This window comes from Gavialis gangeticus, unplaced genomic scaffold (genome assembly GCF_001723915.1).
Source record: "Gavialis gangeticus isolate Ggan-Ray unplaced genomic scaffold, GavGan_comp1, whole genome shotgun sequence".
Taxonomy (NCBI): Eukaryota; Metazoa; Chordata; order Crocodylia; family Gavialidae; genus Gavialis; species Gavialis gangeticus.
The window spans coordinates 39547698-39567028 of record NW_017728995.1 but is presented as its reverse complement, the minus strand read 5'-3'; the positions used below and the strand labels follow the sequence as shown (position 1 = coordinate 39567028).

Genomic DNA, 19331 nt, shown 5'->3' with positions numbered 1-19331 from the left:
ACACAAAGTACCCATTTAATAGGTGCCAGGTCCCACGCACTGGGCCAGAGGCCCTGGGATGAGGGCGGCAGGACAGAGAAACCTGAACCCAAAACAGCCAGCCTGCATTGACCCCCACCCCATAAATTTTGAGGGGATCACATGCCCCCCATATCCCTCTCCCTGAAAATGCGCACAGTGGCAGGGAGCCAGCCCCTCCCTCTGCCCCACCCCCAGGCAAGCTGCCCATGGCTACCTCCTGTTCCCCAGCCAGGTCCCATGGCTGTGCTTTCCCACCCCAGCCAGGCAGTGCCCCCAGCCCGCCTCCAACATCATATATACCACCCCCCCGCCCCGACTTACCTGGAGGCAGCTGGGGGAGCTACTCCCCATGCTGGCTGGCTGCATTGCTAGCCATGTGTGCACACACATGTATGTGGCACCCCCCACATCCTGCTCCCCCCAGCCCCAAGCAGTCCCTTGCAGGCTGGAACTCTGTTCTCTGCGTAACAAGTTATCTGAATTAATCGTCCAGCCTGCAAAGGGAAACCCACCATTTCCCATGTTTTTCTCTTTTAAAAGAAAAAATTCGCATTTTTCTGCAGTGAATAGAAAACTCCAGATCCTGGCTAATCATGCAGGATTCTCACTGCACATTAACTTTCTATCCAGACTAATCTGACTTCCAGGGCATGTCTCAGTTCTCCAACCTGGGCTGTAGTCAAGCACAGTCACTTTCTAAAACAAAGCTCTTAAGAGAAATGAAATTAAAATTAATTACTTTTAACAGACACTCTAAACTGTTGCACATGTTGCTTCACTTTCTCAAGAAATGGAATGTATTCTTGTTCCACTTATTCTTGTCCCTTTAGGCTTATTTAAATCTGTTTTAAACTATGGAGTTTCAGCTCAAGGTCTAATTACCTTTTTTTTTTTTTTTTTAAAATCAGGAATGGGTGGTAGGTCCAACATTAGTCAAAATTTCTGCTACTGCTACTGCACAGTGTATTTGTTCTGGTTGCTTACCTAGCTACTCCCTTCTTCCCCACACATAGGTACATGTCAGCGATGGGAATGAATCAATGGCTTAAAACTCAAACATCTGGGACTTGTTTTGGCTAAAAGAATTCAGAGAAATATACTATACTCCAAATGGTAAGATTTCATCGAGATTAGTAAACAAACAATAACCGACTAAACCAAAACTCCTGGAGGTTAGAAAGGACATTTATTCCTCCCTCCCATGGGCCTTGTGCATCAGTATTTTCTGGTTCTGATCCATAACAGTATCAAAATAGTACGAGAAAGGTAGCTGATACATTCCCAGCCAAATGGGAAGCACCTGAAGTAACAAGAAAGAATTTCACAGTTTTTATCCCAATTGTTCATACTCATAAGGTATGTAAAAATATATATCCAAGCTTTAGAATGGAATTCTCTCATAGTTCTGTCCCTAGCATCTTTGAGCAGCCTTAGGTGGAACTTCCAGGCATCTAATAAAACTAGGCAATTGCCCAAGAACAATGGGGGGTGGGGGCAGGGGGGGAAGAGAGCCGACAGGGACAGAGCCCTGGGGCCCATTCTCCCCTCCCCCTTCCTTCCTGCTGCTTGGGGTCCAGGCCCGCTCCCCGCCCTCATTGCCACAGTGGCAGGGAGAACGGAGGAGCAGACCCAGGCCCGATGCAGGGGAGGACCAGACCCAAAGGTGGGGAGAAGCCAGGCTGCAGTGGCAGCGGGAGACAGGGGGGAGCAGTGGGTCTGGGCCGACCCAGTGGGGGCAAGGCAACAAAGGACAGGCTCAGGGCCAATGTGGGGGAGTGGAGGTGGGGGTGGAGGCGTGGGCCCAAGCCCGATGGGGAGAGAAGACTTGCTCCTCCCTTCCCCGTGAAGTTGCTGTGTGGGGCTGGGCCTGCTCCCCGCCCCCGCCATGGCAGGACGGCTTTTCCTCTGGCTCGCGGGATGGGCCAGACAGACAGACTTTTATAATATTAGAATAATGCACATGGCTTTGAAATGTATTGGTTAATCCCACAGTAGGATTCCTGTATGATGCATTGCCAGAAGCAATGACTTAGAATCAGACGCTAACTGTGTAGTAAGTGTTCAGGGTGACTAAAAATAGCTTGCCTTAAAGGTCATCCAGTCTAGAATATTTCTACAGGATTCACCAAGGTAGGAAGAACACACACTCAATTTATCCTGGACAATGGCTAAACGGAATGGAAGACAAAAAGGAAATATTTTCTTTGTGGAACAAGAATAAATTATGCACTACTTGTTTTTAACTGCTGCATTTTTAAGTTAGAGCACACTGGAAAGTGTGATCATACTAGACTGTATTATGAAGCCAACTTAATCCCTTATTGAAAGTTTCCGACGTGAACTGTAAAGAATTGGCTACAATTGCAGAATTTGGTTTGGGTAGACATATTTTATACCTACCCTTTCCTGTCAAACATCAACCACAAGTATTTTCTAATCAGCACTAGACAAGTTGATGCAAGTGCCAAACCCTGGGTGGATCAAATTAACTTTTACTCTTCCCCCTCCTATTTATATTTATATTTGACTTAGTGGCTCAGGAAAAAAAGTTCAAACAAATGTATGTTCTGACAAGCAAAAGTTGCTAGAAGTGCTGGTTAGGGTTATTACTTCTTGTTTAGGAACTCTTAAAGATAATCCATAAGTATTTTGGGGCACAAGCAGTCTGCACTGTTTACCTCATCCAAGATTTTTATACAGTTATATAATATTCCAATACGTATACTATTTTACACTCCCTTCCCATTCCCCCACCCCACACTTTTCTAAACTCATGAAGAATGGAAGAAAGCAAATGTGCCAAAAGAAGAATAATTTTAACTAGGACTATGTAAAATGGAGACATGCAAGTAGCTATACAACACAGTTGATGCTAACCCTGGTCTACAAATGGACCTATAAAATGCATTTATAACATACTTAGTGTCACACCAAGTAGAGGCTATATTGAAAAAGGTACTATTTACTATAAAGATATTTTATATTTTAGTACATTTGCCCTTGTTGAACACTTTTTAAAATATTATAGTCAAGCAATTGTTAAATACTGCATGTAACCAGTCATAGGTTATAAAAGGTTAGGTACGTGAGTATAAATGAATTACCAGAGCAGTAGCAATTATAGCTACCATACTTAGAATTTAAATCTCTTTATAGAATAGTTATCCCTTGTTTCATTTGTTTTGTGTTACTTAGGAATCTGTTTTAAGAGAGCAGACAGAGTATGACATCATACTGTCTACAAGGCATCTGGAGAGGCATTGCAAAAATTATGCAGTTACATTAGCAGATACTCACAGGACATTAAGAACCTAAAGCAGCTCCCTTTTCATCCAAATCAAAAAACTATTAGACAAAAATACTAATGTATTACATCTAGATCATATATATGCTTTGTTCTGATCTCACTTACATTGGTATTACATTAGCCTATTTTCCTTGATGTCAGTAAAGTGATTATTTATTTTTATGCAAGTAACAAGCATTCTGTCCAAAAAGATTATTATATACATGCAGCATTACATTCCCTACCAACTTGTCCTTAACATTTTTCACTTTGAAAATTAGTTACATTTCTGGGCAATTTTAAAAATACTTTACTCCTTTGGGTTTAAAATATCATACCGGGTTTAAAAAATATATTAATCCTGCCACACAGCTAGCTTCCAGCATCTTATCTATATCTTGGATCAAAACATTTTATAAAGATATAGATAAGAGAAATTTACCATTTAAAAGAAACTTGAATTAACTGTAACCTAAGAATTTAGGAGGCAGCGTGTCCTTAAAAGGATTGGTTCCAAATTTTGTTATGTGGATATATGTAAGGAGCAATTTTGCTGAAGCTGAGAGAGTATAAAGTGAGACCAGAGCAAGGTCCAGTAAGTTTAATAACGTTGCCTTTCAATTCCAGGATGTAATGATTGGGGCAGGAGAGCAAAAAGCACAGTGAAAGGGCCACAAGACAATGATCTCTGCCTAATTCCTAGCAGACCACTTCAGATCAGCCACATCTCACTATTCTGAGCCAACAAATCAAGGGCTAAGTGCTCTGTTTAGCATCTGATACCTAGTGATAATCCATGCAAATTCAGGGGTAGAGCAGACTGGCAAAACCGTGCATACCAACATAAACCTCTTTGGGCCCAATACGCATCCTCCTTTTGGAGCTGAGCACAGTTGCAAAGAAGCTGAGCTGTGCAGTCTGCTCCAGAGGAGCACGGTTGGCCCTTCCGCTCTGCTCCCTAGCGGGATCACTATCAGCGCTCTGGCTGGCTGAGAAAGAGGGAAGAAGGGGAAACCTGCTTGAGACTGCATCCAAGGTCTGCCAGCCTTCCAGCTTCCCTCCAGCCTTCCAGCCACTACCAAAGGGAAAAAGAGGGCTTGCTCTAGCACCACCCCCCAGCTTCTAGCCTGAGCCACTGCAGCCACGTGGCTGTATTTCTGGAATCAAGAGAAAAATCTATGCACTTGCTTCTCAGTTCAATTTCCACAGTTTAGACTAACCTGCAAAGATTTAACTGATTTAGCCTTGGGCTTTTTCAATGTCTGTACTTAGCCGCAGGGGGCAAGGGAACTGCATACTACCACTGGGCAATCCTGTACTTTGGGAACATGCCTTTGTCAACACATACTACACTGACACTACCTTCACTTGTCAGACTGACAAGGATCAGGCCCAGTATTTACTCAGACTTAAGTACCATCTGAATTTATGTGAACAGAAAATATTCAATTTTATATTCTCATGCGATATGGAGGCTGTGAAAAATAAAACTTCAACCCAAACTTTAATAAGTTACAGCCAAGGGGTCATTCTGACAGTTACATTCACAAAGCAGACTTACTTTCAATAAAATAATTTACTCCTGAGAAAATAAAATAATTTACTCCTGAGAAAATAAAATAATTTACTAAGGAAACAGCTGAGAGTGTGTCAGCATTTGGCTGACAACCTCTCCAGTGATAAAAATAGTTATTTTTAAATAAAAATTATCTTTTTTTTTTTTTTTTTTACAAATATGGAAGCACTTTGAAAATATTTGGCTGTGAAAGCCATGGCTCTATCTTAGATATCTGTAATATATACAATTTTAAATGAGTGTTTAGTAAATAAATAAATTCCCCTCCACTGTTGCCCTTCATGCTGTTATAGTTAAGGATCTAACACCATAACAGAATATTTACTTCCAAGGGTAAAAACTATAATTCAGACCCTTTGTTTTCAATAATATGACCAACAAGTTCTAAGCCAGGAAATAAAACAATTCCTTCATGTTTCAGCAACAATTTCCTCCACCTTAGTGCTTTGGCAAACAAATGTGACAACAAATGTCTTGAGCTATGTACTCTCTCAAACTCACATTTTTTTTTAAATTTATCTTGAATGAAAACACACAGACTATTAGTCAATTGATGCTACTGGGAATTTATACAATAGTTTTATAGTGGTCAGACTTATAGTGGTCAAAATATTATTCACTTCCATGTGGGAGCCAAGGATCAATTCTTAAATCCAGACCTTGCAGACATTGGCACAGACACGCTAGTGTGACAGCATACTCTGCATGAAAAGTATATGATCCATATACCCTTCAGACAGTGAAACAAAAAAACATGTTCAATTATGGGAATACATACCTTCCAAAAAGTTCTGGTGACTGCATAAAACAATTTTAGGTTTCTGTTTGTGGATTACATCATTACCAGAACCTCTCAAAGGAATTACAATACTATTGGTCTGTATCACCAGCCAGAGGGAACAAAAGTATGTAGGAAAGTATTCATTAAGAACACCCAGTAAACATGTAAAATAGTACAGTGAAGGAGAGTAAATGGTTCAAACTTCTTAGACTCAGGGCACTACTCGTTAGACACAAGGCACCCCTCTGAAACTACGTTTTTAGCCATCTCTGTTGTGGCGTTTTTAGACTATGGATAAATAATACAGCAATTAGTTTATTGCAAAGAACTCAAAAAGAACACAACAGACCAGAAATGTTTTTGATATGATGGATTCCTACTTGAAATTTCCTGGCCTACCTTGTGAATTACGTGAAAGTGTTTGCACACCTACCACTGATAATATTGTGCGGCACCCTGAGGCACTTTTAAAAGGATCTCATGTTACCAAAGCTAAGAATCACTCATTGGTGATGTGTAAAGGGTGCACCCCCTAAGATGGGCAGTGCAGCCTCTGAGATTGGCCACTGCTGCCAGGAATCGCCGCTCACCACCCCCCTCCCCCTTCGCCACTGGTGGCATCTGCAGATGGTTGCCAATTGGCACTCACAACGCCCCCCCAGCCTTGCCACCGACACTGCTGGCGGCATCTGCGGGTGGTCAGTGATTGCCAGTCGGTGCTCGCCACCCTCCCCACCTCACTGCTATGGCCGCTCGTGGGAGCTCCCTGCTCGGCCTGCCTCCATCATTGACACCGCTGCAGCCGCCTGCAGAAGCTCCCTGCTCATCGCCGCCACCACCTGCAAGTGGTTGCCATGTCCCCCCAGCCTCAGGAGGCACACGACATTCTCACATCCTAAATCAGTGATTCTGTGAAAGAGGATCCAAGTGAAAATTTAAATTCTTGCAATGGGGAAGCAGGTTTATCTAGCTATCAGCATTGTATATCAGGCACAGCAACTGCTCATGCTTCTCCTGCATTGGAGGAACGTGCAGACATAAAAATATGTTTTCAATGTGAGTTTCCCTTTCTTTAGTTCTTAATTACTGTGGTTTTGAAAATTTGGATTGAATAAATGCCACTGACACCAGCATCCCATAATGACCTTTACTATTCCTGACAAACTTTTCCAAACCAAACTGCATAAAAATGAAGACAGCTGTTAACAGTTGTTTCTCAAAACAGACAATTGTTCCTCTTGTTCACTTCCCAAATGGATGTGCATTTCTATGGATAGAAATCAGCTATTATTTGAATTCATACGAATCTTGACTCCACTATTATCCTTTCTACTTCCAGTCTCCTAAATCCATAAAGGATGGAACAGAATAAGCAAGTAGCCAGCAATGAAAAGAAGAAGAAAAAAAGAATCCCCCAAGCAATTTTTAATGTTGATCATCAGTATCGAGTGGCAATAAAGTAACTTGCAGAATTAAGAGACTGCACTCACAGAAACTGATCTACTGTGAACCTGAAAAGAAGGGGAAAAAATAGTAGGCAGTTTTCCCAAATTTCTTCCACTGAACAGAGGCAATGCTTTTTGTACATAGAAAATTAGCTTATAAGACCTGAGCAGTGCTCTCAACTCGGACATCCACACATCCAGCATCTTCTATTGACAGATGCCTTCCAGAATAACACCAGCTTTACATGTACAAAATATGCAGTTTTATTGTTGTTGCTTCTGTAAGTATGCTGACTCAGGCATATTGCAGTAAGTATAAATGATAATAGCAAGTTCTGTTCATACCCTTAAATCCAATTCATTTGGCACAGAGAGGAGTGATTTTTAGACTTTGAAACAACTCAATGGAATTCAAAACTCAGATTTCCCAAAACTTTATGATAGGAATAATAAAGATTTGAGGAGAAGAACAGTTAATAACCTTTGGTGATCCTTTATGTACATATGACTAACCCTATGTAATGTGGATAACAGATTATCCATCTTTCTGGAACATACATTTTCCAGGATAAGATGCTCTACAGCATTTTCTGTACCAGGCAAAGTAATTAAAACCTATTGAATAGTACCTTTTGGAGGGAGAAGGGGTTTCCTCCGCATAAAACTACACACAGAAGAGTACTACTTACTCATTTGGGTATAGCTCCCAATTAATTAAAACATTTACAGAAGAACTTTTAAGGAGCACCTAAGCAATATTTCCATCATAGTATAAAGACATTTAAGAAAACCAATATCCCCCAAGGCCCATAACAATATTGTATATGTTGCCATGGTTTCAAGAAAAGAAAGCTCAGCATGAGAAAGGGAGCATGTCTGAATTGGCTTATTTTGGCTCTGCTAATGACAATTCTATTCTTTCTCCTTATGGTGCACCACCAGACCACTGCAATGTCATAAGGGGAGGTCAGAGTAGCTCTTCTGCTTTCTTTCTATTCCACCCTTGTCCAGACATTATATTGCTATCTGTCCGGGAACTTAAAACTCCTAAGAACAACCTGAAAGCCAGTTTTCTAACATAACATCACCTTACATTGCTTATCAATCATGCACTTAGCCTTGGCCTTTTGAAAGGAAAACCAAATCCGTTAATGCAAGAGCTGGAATGCTTTCATTTTAATTTTGCCAATATACTGACAAGTGAGTAACTTGTAACAGCTGTTAATCTGAATCTCAAAACTTAATTCAAATGAAGTTTAAAACAAAAACCAGATTCTCTGAAAAGATGTCAAGCATCTGGAAAAGGGGACAGCTTACCACATTTATAAACATAGCTATACATTAGATTGGTGCAGATCAATTTATTCAATGTTATCCGGTGACAGACACAGATCACAAGCACACTCTATAATAAACCAAATCCTGAATATATATTTCTATCCCTCTCAGTTAGTGAGGTATTCTATGAACCAATTTTATAAAATAAAAAATAATGGCAACGAAAATTTATACTTAAACTAAGAGCTTGGCATAGCTCATATTTCAGGTAGAAGAGCAGAAGCATCTTCAAATTTTTCCCAGGATTCTTGATTAACCTAACTTGCCGAAACAGCATGCATTTATACATTTATGTTTATGTTTATATATATATATATTTATATACTTTTGCCCCAATGAAGAGCCATACATTATATTCTTCAAAATGTTTAACCTGAAAGGCACATGTTTGTATGAACACAAAGCGGAATATGTTTAAAGCATTAAAGCTTTCTCTGTTATACTTTCAAGACCTTGTTGTTCCGAAGCCTTCCCTAGCCCCATTATGTCCCAAGTGTATCCAGGAGACACAGATAGTTTATAAATCACACTAATTTCAGCAAACAGTCTCTTACAAAATTGGGCCCTAAGCTATTTAATCAGAACTGAGTGGGATATTTTAAAAATAAGTAAAAATAAATAACAAACAAACACTGAGAATGAAGTGGCAGAAGAACAAAAAGACTTCAAGCAGAATCATTAAGATCTAGAATTTTAAGTTACAGATTATATTCTTAAATTGTTAATAGGCAATTCTAAAACCTTAGGTTGTGTTAATACTAGAACATATTTTGAATAGTATTTCATAAGCAAATATGTACCTCTGTACCAGAAATACAGCCACAGTCAACACTCAGTTTAGCTTAAGGGTTACATTTTCAAAAGAGCACACCACCGTGTGTTGACTTCTTCTGAAAGTCTGGCCCATATGTCTTTGTTTTTAATCTACGGAACTATCTACATATTAATCACTCCTGTTGTACTTCGTATAAATAAAAGTATGCCTCACTGCAAAACAGTCAAAAGCTACCTAAAGGGAAGAAAATAAATTAAAATATGCTGCATTAATACAGGTGTTTATTCCAGTGTTTTGCCTTAAGGAGTGTCATTTATAAGTCTAAAAATATTACATTTAAAAAAAAACGTTCAGCTCTGATCAGAGATATGGGGCAGAAAATTTTCCATGGAGAGTACACATATGTTTTACTGATTTGTAAACAGGAGGGTAAATTATAATCCAAACCAAAAATCAAGTTATGAATTCACCTAATTGGCTGTGCAGGCTAAATCACAACCAATTTAAAATGCTTATTTCATCTCAGACTGCAAGCAAAAGTAAAACCAAAATTAAAACTGTGATTAATTTTTGTTTCACTTTCAGTTCAGCAAACACACAGAGTGGCCTCTCATTTCCTTTTCTTGAGTTGGGGAAGTTGGAAGTGTTTGCATAAGATCTGTTAGTTTTTGCCAGGTCTGGGGGAAAGCAGCAGCAGGATCCTTGCTTTCAGGATCACTGTCACTAGATATGCAATCCACCGCGAGTAGCTGTTGAAGACAGTCATGCTTTTTATCAAGCTTTGTAGACAAAATGTGAAAAAAAGATCAAGAAAAAGCAAGTGAGACATTAGCTGGAGCTATATTTGCAAGTGGTACACCTCTTTCCATATGTGAAAATCAAAACTGGAAGGACTATTACAAGCTAACTCATCATCATATAACTTACCTTCACATTATCGCTTATTACATTCTCTCTTAAATAGAGAGTATGACAGTTCAAACAATGGTTATTCAAAGGGTTGGTCAAGCAGAATCACTGACTCTGATGTCACGTGGATGGACTGATATACAGTAAAAACTGTTATCTGGCATATCCCGGGAATGGGGGATGCCAGATAACAAAATATGCTGGTTAGCTGAGTGGCCCGAACAGGCATCCTTGCCTGTTCAGGCCGCCACTTCTCCCACTGTGTCCCGGGCATTGCCGCCCCTCCCACGGGCCCCACGACAGGGAGGCAGGCCCCACACAGCCTGTTATGCCCCCAGGCCGTGGGGGCTTGGCAGCACAGGCTGCTTTGCCCCAGGCCGTGGGGGCTCAGAGAAACCGGAAGTGCCACTGTGGGCACTTCCAGTTTCACTTTATCTTACAAGCTGGCATGCCAGTTAATAGAACATGCTGGCTTGTAAGGTGCCGGTTAACAGAACTTTTACTGTACAGGGAAATCCTTTATTGAACATTATGTTAGGAACTCCTGAACAATATTCCTGAAAGCAATTGCTACCAAATCTTCTCATCATACAGGTGAATACGTAGCCAGGTTACTGAGTGAAGAGACTGAATGTGCAGGTCCCTCCAGGGTACAAGCCCCTGTAACTGACAGTGCAAGTAACATGAAAGCTGCATGGCAAATATTAAAGGAAAGGTATCCTCATTTAATAGTATTTGGCTGTCTTGCTCATGGGTTCAATATTCTGGCAAAGGACATAGTAAGTGTGAATACAATGAAGACAATATTGGCAAACTGCAAAGTGATTGAAAGGTATTCAACAATCATTATTTTTGCTAATCAGATTTTGAAGAAATTACAGAAAGAGAAGCAGGGGAAGGAAACTGCACTTTTATTGCCAGGAGCAACTACATGGAACTCGGCTCCAAAGTGTTTACATAGTTTGCTGTGCACAAAGAACGGTTTGCAGTGTCCTTCAATAGATGACACGGTATCCCAGATTATTCTCGTGAATAAGGATCCTAAGCAGTCCACCAACAGCAGCTTCTTGTAAACAGAACTGGAAGGCTTTCAGCTCAATCAAGACAAAAATGAAGAATAGACCAACAAATGAACGTACTGCTAAGCTTGTTTCTAGCAGCCATCGGGGCTGCTAGAGCCTCACGGCACGGCCCTCCAGGAAAGTGGAGATCGGCCCCGGCCGCCTGGCATCCACGCTGGCACTGCTGCATTGCACGGGTGCAGCCCTGCTTGGCAGGGTGTTGTGCAGCGCCACATCCTGCCAGGCAGCTCAGGGCTGCTGCAGCTGACACCCAGGCAGCCCTTGGTGCTGTGCAGCGCCCTGCCAATGCTCACCCTCATTCATCCCACAGCAGGGTGGACTGGATCTAAATCAAATCAAGCTAATCATGATCTAAATCACAATTTAAATCACCGGTCAGGAAGCCTCAATTTAATTGCTGTTTTCAACAAAAAGTACATTCTTGTTGTTTGACATAACTTTCATTAAAATTCCCAAACCATCTCTTTTACAGACTGGGAAGCCTGCTGCCATAATAAGCCTTCCCTTCTACCATACCATTCATTCCCTCACTAGATCTCAAATCAATGAGAGGCTATACTCAGAAACTTATCCCTCAAAACTTCTGGAATATTCTGCTTAAAATGGTTCTCTTGGGCAGGCTCAAAGCATTGACTTCAGTGGGAGGTGACATATGCCCAGATATATTTTGTTTCATTAGGTAAAGAAAAACGTGACTAGCCTTTGTGTTAATTTAGAGCTCTTATTACAACAAAGTTTTAAATCTGCATTACTGCAAGAGATATTCACTAGCATCTGGTGAACCAAGAAGTGAACTAAATCGGTTTTGCTCATGGTTACTATATGAATTCCAATATAAGAGTCCTAACGAAAGCAGGGTTGCATTTTATTGTCTTAGTTTAGCAAATCGGTCAAAAACTGCTTAGTACTTCTGCATAAAAATGTCCAGAGGTATACAATACATTGCACAGAAATGCCTTATGGTTTAGGTGGACAAGGGACAGAATGACCAATTATTTTCAATGCATCTTTTTTTCCAACATTTGTTAGATTTAAACAACGAGTACATGCAGCCAAAAGTGGATCCAGGATTCTACAAAGAAAGCTGCAGGAGCAGCCTCCAACACTGCAACACTTTATTGCTCACTCCCAAATTCCTCTCCCCTCTTACTGAGAAGGGCAACTGGCAATACAGGAGCAGCCATCAGGGATTTTAATGTAAGGATTCCCCACCACCCTTCCCCTCCCTGCTCAGAAGCACATTCCCACCCTTCCCCTTTCCTACCTGCCGCTGCCAATGTCCTAAGGAGAAGCTCTTGTCCTGCTCTAGCTGGGCTGCACAGGGGCTTGGTTCAGCCCGGGACAAGCAACATTAGGGTTCCCCCACCCTACCAGTCCCCTCAGGTGTTCCCTGCCAACCCAGGAGCAGGCACAAGGAGAGGGAACCTGCCTGCCTGCCACCACATTGGGCTGAGCCCAGCCCTGATACAGCCCGGCTGGAACAGGGCAAGCGCTCCCCTTGCCCCCAGGACAGTGGAGAGAGGAGCAGGTAGAGGAGAGAGGAAGGATAGGAAAGGGAGGTAGTGCCTCAGAACCCAGAGAAAGCAGCGGGATACTTAACTTCTTCAGGGACAAAGTCTCCAGCTGCTGCTCCTGCCATGTGGTCAGAAAGGGGGGTACAGCACTTCACCCCCTCTGGATCTGCCCTTGGAAGTAGTTATGGTAATGCAAAACATTACTGAATTAGAACCAACACAGCCATGATATGAAGGGAATACACAGATATTCACAGCACATTATCCTTATTGGAGTATAAACAAGGCAGATTATTTTGTGACAATTCAAATGTACAAGACTTGTTCTGTCTATAATATGGTTATCACTAACATGGTTTGGGTGTTCAAGTACCAGAGATCATAAAAGTTGAAGGTGAAAAAAAGTCACATTTTGGGATAAATAATCCATTTTAGGGGCATTTGTCATATCAGTTCACCAAATTACAATGTGAATACAGGTTTCATATAATATCGAAACTCCAGACAATCCTCTGAAAATCACTATCTGTGACCATCACATCTGTACTTTTAAAATTACATTCCAACATTGAATAAAACTATGTGAATATCTAAAAATACTCCTATGCAGATAGTTTCAAGACATTCCTGCTACAGAAACTTGATCAAACAAGACAATTTTGTGCTGGAGAGAATTAAAGTCACGGGTTAAATGGAAAACTGCTCCTTTTTAATCTGTTAAATTCCTTACCTCTTTGAAACATAATTCTGGTTCATTTTTTATACACGTAAAAAAAATCAAATAAAGTCTAAATTGTCTTTGAAATGTCATTACTCATCCTTCATGTAAAGTAATCAATTTGAGCACAGGTAAGGTAGACTTAAAAAAAAATAACTAGAAGGGGTTTTTTATGTGATATATAATCTAATGTAGTACCACCTATGGTTACATATATTTTATAGCACTAGTCACTGCACAAATTGGTTTCTCAGTTTCAGGGATCTGGTTACTTTTTGTTTTTAAGCAAGTAATTAAATTTAGGAGGGGAAAAAACTAATTAACATATTTGGAAATGGATTGTCTTAATGCAAAAACATACCAGATATAAGAAATAATCAGTTTAAACCCTGATCCTGAACCTTCTCAGAGAAGTCTCATCAGCTTCATATTAGCAGCATGTAAACCAAAGCACATGTACATAGCAGTTTACTGGATCAAGACCTGGGTGCTAAATACCACATTTCTGGCACTTTCACATTCATGGAGTAGAACATTATTTTGTGACTAGTTCAGTTAATGTGCTTTACATTAATGTCTTTGGACCAAATTTTTGGCATCATCTCATTCTGAACATGGCCTTAGATTGCAAATAACTATATTGATTATAATGAAACTAGTTTCACCCTAAATTGTGTGAGGCAATGAAGTGACAAAGGGTCTAACCTGTTATATAGTTTATAATTTTCAGCTAACTGCATAAGCCACCCTCCACCCTCACTTTTTATGTAAACTGTATGCTGTGAATACTTTCCAAGAGTGTCAAAAACATTGTGTAAAGCCTTCAGTGGTAATTCAATGTTTACAGGGAAAGAAAGTAACAAGAAATACAAAGAAAGCAAAACCAATTTAGTTGCTCATGAAGCACAGACTTTAAAAGGTTCATTTATTTACTGTTAATTTCCCTACCGCCCTCACACACACTTCGCTACTGAAAATCCACTATAATCAGTTATTCTGCAGGTGTATCTTGTTTAAAGGCCAAAGCCTGCAAACACTTGGGTAAATAAATCATAACATAGGAGAGGTGTCTGTATTGATTTTATTTACACTACGTATGTAAATAAATACCTCCTGGGCAGCCCTGTGCTTGAGGTATCAGAATGGGATGCATGAAACCCAAATTCAATTTTATGCTCTGCCAAATTGCCAGCACAACCTTGGGAATACCATTTAGCCTTTTTTTGCCTCAGTTTCTTGTCTGTGTAATGTGAATGATAGCACCTCTATACCTTGTGCGGGTGTTGGCAGAATAAATATACTCAAGATATTGAAGTGCTCAAATACTATAATAAATAGGTCCATATAAGCACCTAAGACAAATTTAATGCTGAATTTACTTATTACCAGGCACAGAATTTCCTAGTAGGACTAGTCTCATTAAAGTCAATAGAAGAACTTGGGGTAGCATGTAATATGTCTGGAAGCAAGCCTCTGCAGGAATGAGTGCTAAGCTTGTCAGTTAGTCCTTGCATTGGTGGGTTTTTGTCCCGGTTTTGGTGCAAGGAAAAGCAGATGCAACTTGTGATTTCCCCATGTCAGTTCAGACCACAGTGTAGGCCAAGGACTGTCCTAATTTTATCTGTTGCAATGACTCTTACAGGGCATTTCACATTTCAAAAACCACTGGGGTAGAAGAACACTGTAGCAATGATCCCACCCACCTTACTCGCCCAGTTTACTCACAATTTGCTTCCTATATTGAGGCCCACCACCTATCAATGATTCCCAGCAAGGAGTGAAGGGAGATTACACTCAATGGCATCTTTGCAACAATGTAGGAAAAGCAGCCATAGGGCAATACTAAATTAGGCCGCTAGTTTGCCTGTAAAGTACACCATATGCCCCATATGGTATAAGAATAATAAGAGTGGAATATGATTTGGTAAACGGTATGAGCTAATCTAAACTCTGTGAACAATCTGTTCAATGATGAGATGAGCAAAGCACATTTAAAACTAAATGTAAATAATTAGCAGAGAAACCCTTGCAGCCATTCACCTCATATGGGAGGGCTAAGGCAGTAAACTACATTCCTCCCTCTAAATGCCAATCTGTGCAGACATTTGGGAAGGTTAAATCTTGCACAAAAAAAATAAGGCTGGCCTTATATGTTAGTTCCCCCAAGAAGGTACACTAACTTAGACTGAGAACACGTTAGCCCAATCTAGTGAATGTTTGCACACATTCAGAGCACAGCCCCAGACCTTGGAAATCCCAGCCCTGGGGCTGTGATCCTCCTACCCCAACAACCCTGATCAGGCTATTTGTAGCCCCCTAACCACCCTCAGCATTTACTCTCCCCATCACCACCCCCCCACCACAGACCCACTAATCCTCCCTGCCTTCACCTCATCCCGCAAACCTGCCTGCCCACCCTTAGTTACTTACACTAGGTCCCCATGCAGCTCCCAGCACAACAGTTATCTGCACACACGGCTCCTGATCTACAATCACAAATCAAGGTTGTGTGATAGACTGGGTACAGTAAACATCTGCACATACCCTAAGAAATTCCAACCACAATTCTAGAAAAACAACTAAAATTGATACTCCGGTCCAATTCTACTCCTTTTTAAATCATACAGAATAGTACTTTTACCCTCTATCACTTTTAATATAATGGGATTAAGTCAGAGGCCCAGATAATAGAGCCTTTACTCATTTTGGAGAGCAATTAAGTGATACCAGGAACTACTTGTGTGAACAGCTGCCACGGTGCCTTAAGTGGGAAGGTAATTGATCTCCCTTCCTAAGGAAATGGTTTACAAAGATTAGAGTCAACGTAGCTTTATTTTACCCATTACATTCTCAGTTTAGTCAGCAAAACATGTATCGTTTACCAAATATGGTGAAACTAGAAAAATTACATTTCGTCAACAAAGAAACTGTCGTCCACAAAGATGGACAAGTTAGATACATGTTTGAATCTTATGAAATATTCTTAGTTTCTTCAGTTTGAACAATTAAGTAGTATTTTTCTACTATTTTCATTTTAGGTTAGGGAAGGTCAAACATACTATAGTCAACCCTAGTGAGAGTGTTGAAACTGCACAGTAATTACAAACGAAATTACATCAGGAAACAGTCTTTTTGTAACCCATCACAAGCTTTTACAATTCTATATTTAAGTGCCATTAACCTTTTCCAGTAAAACTATGTAGGCAGATTAAAAAATAAAGTACAGTATATTTTGGGAGCCACTCTTCCACATCCCTGCAACAAGTAATATTTAACATTAGTGACCTATGGTTTGACTATTTAATATGTTAATTGTATTTGTTATATATTGTAAAAACACGCACTCTACAAAGTACCAACAGTCTAAACCCAAGGCTGATAAAGTGGAGGCAAAGCAAGGTCTACTCTTCCATAAGCAGTACTACATCCTTAAAAGAGCTCAATGAAATGGCTCAATCAAACTCAGGGAAATCACTTAAAGGGTTAAAGCTAGAGGCTCCGGCTAACACAGCCAGCAGTGTCTAGTGCCAAGAAATAGAAAGCAGTTTCCAAGTTGGCAGAAGTAGCTATGATTCAATACATTTTTAATGCATTTTAAAATGCATTTAATTAATTTAAATGTATGTTTTTAATTTTTTTTCCACATTAAGAATTAGTTAACAAAGGGTGGGGAAAAGTCTAATGTAATACTAGATCATTTATTAAATTGTTGTACTACTGGCTAATCTTGATAGCCTACTATAAAAACCCAACCCAAAACTCTTATTTAAAACACTCCGTTAAAATAATTAAGGTATCTGTAACAGTTTGAAAAGGAGTCTTTACACAACTAGTCTTTAGAACAGAATTAAATCCAAGGGTTTGCTATAAAAACCTCATTGACACTGTCCTGGCTACAACAGAAATAGAAGCTCAAGAGTTTATTCAATAACTACTGCAATTTTCCAGGTTTCCATACAGAACAGTTAGAATGGTAACAAAGGCACACACCTCTGCCACACTTCAAAACCCAGGCAGTAGTCAACTGCTTAAAGGGCAAGAACCAACTATATGCAAAGAAGCTAAAGATGAGCAAGCTTCACCAGTCTAGAGAATCTGCTATACATCAGGGCAGATTTTATATTGTTAGCCAGGGTCCCAATGGTACAATCTTGTCAAAGAAGGTGAGATTTACAAGCTCTGTTCCTCAAAGAAAAGTTCCCTTTGGCAGAATCAGAGACACCTAAACCAGATATTACAAATAAATGTATTACTTTGCTTGAGTGAGCCAAGACTTTAATCTAGCAGGGTAGGAGACTTTTCCAAACACAATTCACTTAGAGATACAGATTAGTTCAAAAGCTAAAGCAAGTTGCATGTCACAACATTAAATCTCAAAATATATGGCCAGTTTCAAATACACCGACACATTCTGACACGTTTGGGCACCTCTCTGTGAACTGGACTGATGCAGACATTCTTTTACTGTTGTTTAACACACTAAGGATTGAATTTCTTGCTGCCGTCCAGCTCCTTGGACTAGCATATTACAGGATACAAGCAGCAGAAAGCGAACAAGCCTGGGAGGGAAAAGGAGGGGTAGTCATGTCTCCAGTTCATTGTGCTATGAGAAAACTGCTAACAAAGTATTGGAGTTAAGTTTAGGGAAGCAGAGTGTGCTTTTCCAGGAACTTGTGGGGGGAGGGGAAGGAGCAATAAACTCATCAACACCTTGCATGGCTCTCCACATGTTCTTTTTTTTATTTTATTTTATTTTTATTTATTTATTTATTTATGGAAAATTTTTCATGTCTGAGGTCAGCCAAATCAGTTCCAAATCCTTTGAATCATTCAAGAACCTTACGTGGCCCTACAACTGGCAAGTATCCTCTGCCCCAAAATTTTCAGCCTCGGGCTTCAGATACCTCCAAACCTTTTGGCAGGCATCTTAGGTGGAGACCCAAGCCCAGAGACCTGGGGTTCAAATGCCCCAGAGTTTTGCTTGCCTTCAGATGTATGGCCACAGGAACAAGCTAGGGAGAAATCTCCGATTTCCATAAAGTTGGGGTGTAGCCAAGATCCTCCCAATGGAAGCTGGGCCCGTGGGAAGCCAACTATGAGGCTTTCCTAGGGAGTCCTGTCTGCAAGCAGACAACGGTGCACCCTCCACTACACAGTGACATTTTAACTGCACTGCTTTTTGTCATGGTATTTCCCCTGCCAGGTAAGATATTCATGACTCAAAGGAAGGAGGACTGATCACTTAATAGAAAAAAAAGCAACTCTCTGCCCCAGTGGGGGGAGAAGGTGCGGTAGTTTAGTCAGGGCATGTGTAGATTTCTGCAAGGCTGACGTTGCTCTTTGCTAAATACATGATGGCCCCCCATCTACCCTAGCCCACCAACTTCATCTGTGATTGTTCAAGTATGAACGCTCAGAGGAAGTTAGGAGCTGCACAGTGGGCTATTCTATTTTCTCCCCGCCTTAAAGAAACCTCCTTTGGGAGACTGACAGACATCTGAATGGGGGAGGGGGGATAAGAAAGGACGGGAGAAGTTTCCCTGAACAGAAGGGTGAGGAAGGGCAAGAGGGAGCCGAAGCGGAGCGCGCTAAGCGGGAGCTGCCGATGCCGCAGGGAACAGGCTCCCTGGCCCCGGCGGGGGCAGGAGGAAGAGAACAACCGGCTTCTTTCCCGGCGCCCTCGGGACCCGCGCAGACCGGGGGGAGACGGCACGAAGGGGCTTTGCAGCCCGGCCCCGAGTGCATGCTCCCCGGCGGGTCCTCCTGCCCTTCCGGGAGGCCCGGCGCCGCGGGGAAGAGCAGGGCCGGGAGTCGCGCCTCACCTGTGGGGATGGGCGGCGGCCCCGCCTCGGCCGGGAGCGGGCCCCAGCGCTGCGAGGCGCACGC

The 19331-nt window shown here is 41.1% G+C and overlaps 1 protein-coding gene across 1 annotated transcript in view; it reads right to left on the bottom strand.

The window, feature by feature from the left end:
- Positions 1 to 19325, bottom strand: part of PLOD2 (procollagen-lysine,2-oxoglutarate 5-dioxygenase 2) — a gene marked incomplete at its 5' end in the record, with an annotated part of 115642 nt that extends 96317 nt beyond the window's left edge. The window contains one exon of the mRNA XM_019503547.1: positions 19268 to 19325. Within this exon, the coding sequence (XP_019359092.1) occupies positions 19268 to 19325 (58 nt within the window). The remainder of the gene's footprint in view (positions 1 to 19267) is intronic.
- Between the last annotated feature and the right edge of the window lie 6 nt (positions 19326 to 19331).